General features: G+C 41.5%; 1 protein-coding gene across 1 annotated transcript; it reads left to right on the top strand.

Annotated features, from left to right (window-relative positions):
- Positions 1 to 3,935: 3,935 nt before the first annotated feature.
- LOC101106832 (gamma-crystallin D) lies at positions 3,936 to 5,623 on the top strand. Its single transcript, XM_027963975.2, has 3 exons — positions 3,936 to 3,944; positions 4,024 to 4,266; positions 5,351 to 5,623. Exons 1-3 carry the CDS (start codon positions 3,936 to 3,938, stop codon positions 5,621 to 5,623), a joined length of 525 nt encoding a protein of 174 aa, XP_027819776.1.
- Positions 5,624 to 6,255: the final 632 nt, after the last annotated feature.

Raw genomic sequence — 6,255 nt, 5'->3', positions numbered from 1 at the left:
CGTCCCCACTGGCATCCCCATACTGCTTCTCTGGGTAATCTCTGGGACTCTGCATTGTGGTTGTTTCTCATATTTTGCTGTTTTCACCTATCTACACTCTCCCCATAGAAACAACTCTCAGCAAAATGATGATTTTTTAAAAAGGATTTTTCATTTTTATTTAAAAATTTTTTAATTATCATGATGATTTTGATTCTTTAAATTCTGGCGGAGTATACTGCACTAGGCTAACATAAGTAATTCTGCAAACACATGACTTTCATACTGGATAATGAGAACTGAAACATCATATTGTGCTTAAGTGGTATCTGATCCACAAATATCAACTTACAAAGATTTAAGACCCAAAGTAAAGACAAATATTTCAATGAGTCAACACAGAACTCTGACTAATTCTTTGAACATGGAAGAGGCTAAAGGCACAGGTCATCTTCCATTACAGTGCTCTTTCCAGTTCATCAGATTATCCTCTTCCAGACTGATAAATGCTTTCTAAAGCAGAGTCCCAGCTTCTAGATATTTATTCTTCATTCTACCCACACCATTCCAGCTATAGTTCCTCTTTGTGTTCATGCAATTAATTTCCTCTAAGTCAAAAGCTTTGTTTAATCTTGCTCCCCATCGAACAAAAGTGTATCTAGAGCCCACCAGAAACAGGTTTCATAGGAATTTGATTTTCTTTTACAATAACCTAAGGGGTAATCTAGACCATTCAGGTATGACCTAAATCAAATCCCTTATGATTATACAGTGGAAGTGAGAAATAGATTTAAGGGACTAGATCTGATAGACAGAGTGCCTGATGAATTATGGATGGAGGTTCATGACATTGTACAGGAGACAAACGAGCAAGACCATCCTCATGGAAAAGGAATGCAAAAAAGCAAAATGGCTGTCTGGGGAGGCCTTACAAATAGCTGTGAAAAGAAGAGAAGCAAAAAGCAGAGGAGAAAAGGAAAGATATAAGCATCTGAATGCAGAGTTCCAAAGAATAGCAAGAAGAGATAAGAAAGCCTTCCTCAGTGATCCATGCAAAGAAATAGAGGAAAACAATAGAATGGGAAAGACTAGAGATCTCTTCAAGAAAATTAGAGATACCAAGGGAACATTTCATGCAAAGATGGGCTCGATAAAGGACAGAAATGGTGTGGACCTAACAGAAGCAGAAGATATTAAGAAGAGGTGGCAAGAATACACAGAAGAACTGTACAAAATAGATCCTCAAGACCAAGATAATCACGATGATGTGATCACTCACCTAGAGCCAGACATCCTGGAATGTGAAGTCAAGTGGGCCTTAGGAAGCATCACTATGAACAAAGCTAGTGGAGGTGATGGAATTCCAGTTGAGCTGTTTCAAATCCTGAAAGATGATGCTGTGAAAGTGCTGTACTCAATATGCCAGCAAATGTGGAAAACTCAGCGGTGGCCACAGGACTGGAGAAGGTCCATTTTCATTTCAATCCCAAAGAAAGGCAATGCCAAAGAATGCTCAAACTACCACACAATTGCACTCATCTCACACGCTAGTAAAGTAATGCTCAAAATTCTCCAAGCCAGGCTTCAGCAATACGTGAACCGTGAACTCCCTGATGTTCAAGCTGGCTTTAGAAAAGGCAGAGGAACCAGAGATCAAATTGCCAACATCCGCTGGATCATCAAATAAGCAAGAGAGTTCCAGAAAAACATCTATTTCTGCTTTATTGACTATGCCAAAGCCTTTGACTGTGTGGATCACAAGGAACTGGAAAATTCTGAAAGAGATGGGAATACCAGACCACCTGACCTGCCTCTTGAGAAACCTGTGTGCAGGTCAGGAAGCAACAGTTGGTAATGGACATGGAAAAACAGACTGGTTCCAAATAGGAAAAGGAGTACGTTAAGGCTGTATATTGTCACCCTGCTTATTTAACTTATATGCAGAGTACACCATGAGAAACGCTGGGCTGGAAGAAGCACAAGCTGGAATCAAGATTGCCAGGAGAAGTATCAATAACCTCAGATATGCAGATGACACCACCTTATGGCAGAAAGTGAAAAGGAACTCAAAAGCCTCTTGATGAAAGTGAAAGAGGAGAGTGAAAAAGTTGGCTTAAAGCTCAACATTCAGAAAATGAAGATCATGGCATCTGGTCCCATCACTTCATGGGAAATAGATGGGGAAACAGTGGAAACAGTGTCAGACTTTATTTTGGGGGGCTCCAAAATCACTGCAGATGGTGATTGCACCCATGAAATTAAAACATGCTGCCTCCTTGGAAGGAGGGTTATGACCAACCTAGATAGCATATTCAAAAGCAGAGACATTACTTTGCCAACAAAGGTCCGTCTAGTCAAGGCTATGGTTTTTCCTGTGGTCATGTATTGATATGAGAGTTGGACTGTGAAGAAAGCTGAGCGCTGAAGAATTGATGCTTTTGAACTGTGGTGTTGGAGAAGACCCTTGAGAGTCCCTTGGACTGCAAGGAGATCCAACCAGTCCATTCTGAAGGAGATCAGCCCTGGGATTTCTTTGAAAGGATTGATGCTAAAGCTGAAACTCCAGGACTTTGGCCACCTCAAGCGAAGAGTTGACTCATTGGGAAAAGACTCTGATGCTGAGAGGGGTTGGGGGCAGGAGGAGAAGGGGATGACAGAGGATGAGATGGCTGGATGGCATCACTGACTCGATTCACGTGAGTCTGAGTGAACTCCGGGAGTTGGTGATGGACAGGGAGGCTTGGCGTGCTGTGATTCATGGGGTCGCAAAGAGCTGGACATGACTGAGAGACCAAACTGAACTGAACTGAACTGAAGGGGTAATCTGGTTTTGTGTTTTAAATGCATTACCTTTTTTTATTTCCTTGAAGTTTTAGACTTTTATTTAACTTTTTTTTTTATATTGGAGTATAGCCAATTAACAACATTGTGACAGTTTCAGATGGACAGCAAAGGGACTCAGCCACACATACACATGTATCCATTCTCCCCCAAACTCCTCTCCCATCCAGGTTGCCACATAACATGGAGCAGAGATCCCTGTGCATTATGTCCTTGTTGGTTACCCATTTTAAACATAGCAGTGTGCACCTGTCCATCCCAAACTCCCTAACTATCCCTTCTCTCCACCTTTCCCTCCCTGGTAACCATAAGTTTACTAAGTCTGTGAGTTTATTTTGTTTTATAAATAACTTCATTTGTATCATAGAAAATTTCCTTTTATTTCTTATTTTTGAGATTAAGCATCTTAAAGCTATTTTCACTTTTGAATTATAAGCAGCTAAGATGAAACACCGAATCTTCAGTCTACTTCCATGCACAATGGCAACAAAATTAGATCAAATGTTAAAGACCTGTATATGTTGTTTTTGGTTTTTTACCATACAGAAAGTTTGACATTTTGGGAACTCTCTTGGTAAAACATTATAACTTCTTACACTTTTTAATGAAGAAGCTCTCTTAAAGGACTAATTTGAAATTTTCAATATTCAGTAAAGGCCATTTCTTTCTGATTAACAATTAGCATTCAATATTATGGCACATATTTCTTAGAGCTTAATTTCTATTTGCCATATCAAGACTCTGCTTTTTTTGTTGGGCCACTTACATTTTCTTGTTTTTTCCTAACTCACAGAAATACACGATTGGAATATATATGAAATGGCTGAAGTTCTACTTCTATTATTAAATAAACAATGTCCCAGATTGCTTTTTTTTTTTTTTTCAAACTGTCTCATTTAGCATCAGCCAGTGATAGAAACTCCAGAGAGAATGGGACCGAACCCCACAATGAGCCCCATGGACTCTGACAGCGAAGAGTAAAAAGAGAACACAAACATCCCCTCCTCACCCCGGGGGCCCCTTTTGTGTTGTTCCTGCCAACACAGCAGCCCTCCCGCTATATAGACCTCTAGTCTGCCCAACGGCACTGAACTCCATCCCCGCGTCCAGCAGCCATGGGGAAGGTGAGCCCCGCGCCGGCGGGAGGGGCCCGCAGCCCGGCTGGAGGCCAGGCCTCTGAGCCTCTCCTTCCCTTCCTTGCAGATCACCTTCTACGAGGACCGGGGCTTCCAGGGCCGCCACTATGAGTGCAGCAGCGACCACTCCAACCTGCAGCCTTACCTGGGCCGCTGCAATTCGGTGCGTGTGGACAGCGGCTGCTGGATGATCTACGAGCAGCCCAACTACCTGGGCCCCCAGTACTTCCTGCGGCGGGGCGACTACCCCGACTACCAGCAGTGGATGGGCCTCAGCGACTCGGTCCGCTCCTGCCGCCTCATCCCCCATGTGAGTCCACTTCCGTAGCAGATCCCGGCCTTGTAACTCGGAAGGGATAGTTTCAGGCAAAGGTTCAACATTTGGAGTAGTGATCATTCAGGATAACTGAGAGTTTGAGAGGGAAAGTAAGCTATTGTATGTTGTTGTATATTGGTTCAATATAACTTGCCTGGAACAAAAGCAAATTGTTGCCCAGGTACCATTTAATCAACAAATATGAGTAAGAATGCATTTGCACCCCTGAGGATGTATGATAGAGGTCCTGACCTGGAATTATTTACAATGGAGTTGTAGAAAAACCACTAATATCACTAATATTTCAAAGAAAAATAATTAAGTGCTACTTTCTGAGCAGATAGGAGTGGAAAAGGATACTTTTACAAAGGTTAGTTTTTGTAACACCCTTTCACCGTTTTGCTCCCCACTTATATGTTTCAGTTTTTCCTACCTGTACAAATAAAAGTGCTTTTTGTCAAGGGAGAGTGACACACAGATTTTACATGTGGGCTACACAGAGTTCACATGTGTGTCAAAACACTAAGGTTTTTGAAAAGTTAGTCCTTGGGCTGACTGATTTTTCTTACTCATTTTTCCTCATTCATAAATTATTAACTGAAAATCAAGCATTTAACTGAGAGACTTCAGAAGCATCTAAGTCCTTGGTGATTTTTCCAAGATTTATTGTAAACTCAATGTAGAGTCATTCATTTCACAAACTGATTTTCCTGTTCAAACACACATGCCTGAAAAACTAAAAAAAAAATCTTCCAAAATGGCAAAAATAGTAATAAGCTGTTAAAGGCTTGGTTTCTCTATGGTGCAGTGTCCTGAGCATGGTTAACAGTGTGTCCTGGGAAGTATATGAATATATTGAAGTACAAGAGTTCCTTCTTAATTTTTAGTCACACTTTATGATCTTGAAAAGGTACTGAATTTTCACCTTTGAAAGTGAGGAGTATATAAAGATTCAGAAGTAATTCATTTTTACCTTATATTTGAAAATGGCTTGAGCCTCACCAAACTGAATGGCATGAATGTGTTGGAATCATTTCATGGTTTGCTTTTCTCCTCTTTCCACCTCTGAATGGGCCAGGCTGGCTCGCACAGGCTCAGACTTTTTGAGAGGGAAGATTACAGAGGCCAGATGATAGAGATCACTGAGGACTGCTCCTCTCTTCAAGACCGTTTCCACTTCAATGAGATTCACTCTCTCAATGTGCTGGAGGGCTCCTGGATCCTCTATGAGTTGCCCAACTACCGGGGGCGGCAGTATCTGCTGAGGCCAGGGGAATACAGGCGCCACCATGACTGGGGAGCCGTGAATGCCAAAGTGGGCTCCTTGAGAAGAGTCATAGACATCTATTGAAATAAATCCATCATTTCTCTATCTGGAAACTAATAAAATATTTTCTGTTTTCCTGGCACTGTTTTGCCTGTGCTTTCCCTTTTGTCTTACTTTTATTTTATTATTTTATTTATACACTCACACACACACACAAGATACAAGTAGAAATCAAGGTGTATGATCTTCAGATAACAAAATTCTCTCACTAGAACTATGCTTTCATATGAAGCAGAACTTTACAGCTTGTGAAACATTTTCATAATACATATCTTATTTGATTTTCTGGCCTTTAAACATGTTGCTGCTTCAGACTAGTTTGCTAGAAATCTCGCCAGTTTTTCTTTGAGGTGTGAAGATCTGACAATTGAGGTTCAGAGATGGTGTGACCCACTTTTCAAATCAAGGATTCTGAAGCTAGTTACTACAATGGGCTTCAGAAGATTTTTTTTTAATTCCCTACTGCTGCTGCTGCTAAGTCGCTTCAGTCGTGTCCGACTCTGTGCGACCCCATAGACGGCAGCTCACCAGGTTCCCCTGTCCCTGGGATTCTCTAGGAAAGAACACTGGAGTGGGTTGCCATTTCCTTCTCCAAGGCATGAAAGTGAAAAGTGAAAGTGAAGTTGCTCAGTCATATCCAACTCTTAGCGACCCCA

Source organism: Ovis aries, chromosome 2, assembly GCF_016772045.2.
Source record: "Ovis aries strain OAR_USU_Benz2616 breed Rambouillet chromosome 2, ARS-UI_Ramb_v3.0, whole genome shotgun sequence".
NCBI classification, from domain to species: Eukaryota; Metazoa; Chordata; class Mammalia; order Artiodactyla; family Bovidae; genus Ovis; species Ovis aries.
This window is presented reverse-complemented; position numbering and strand designations above follow the sequence as displayed.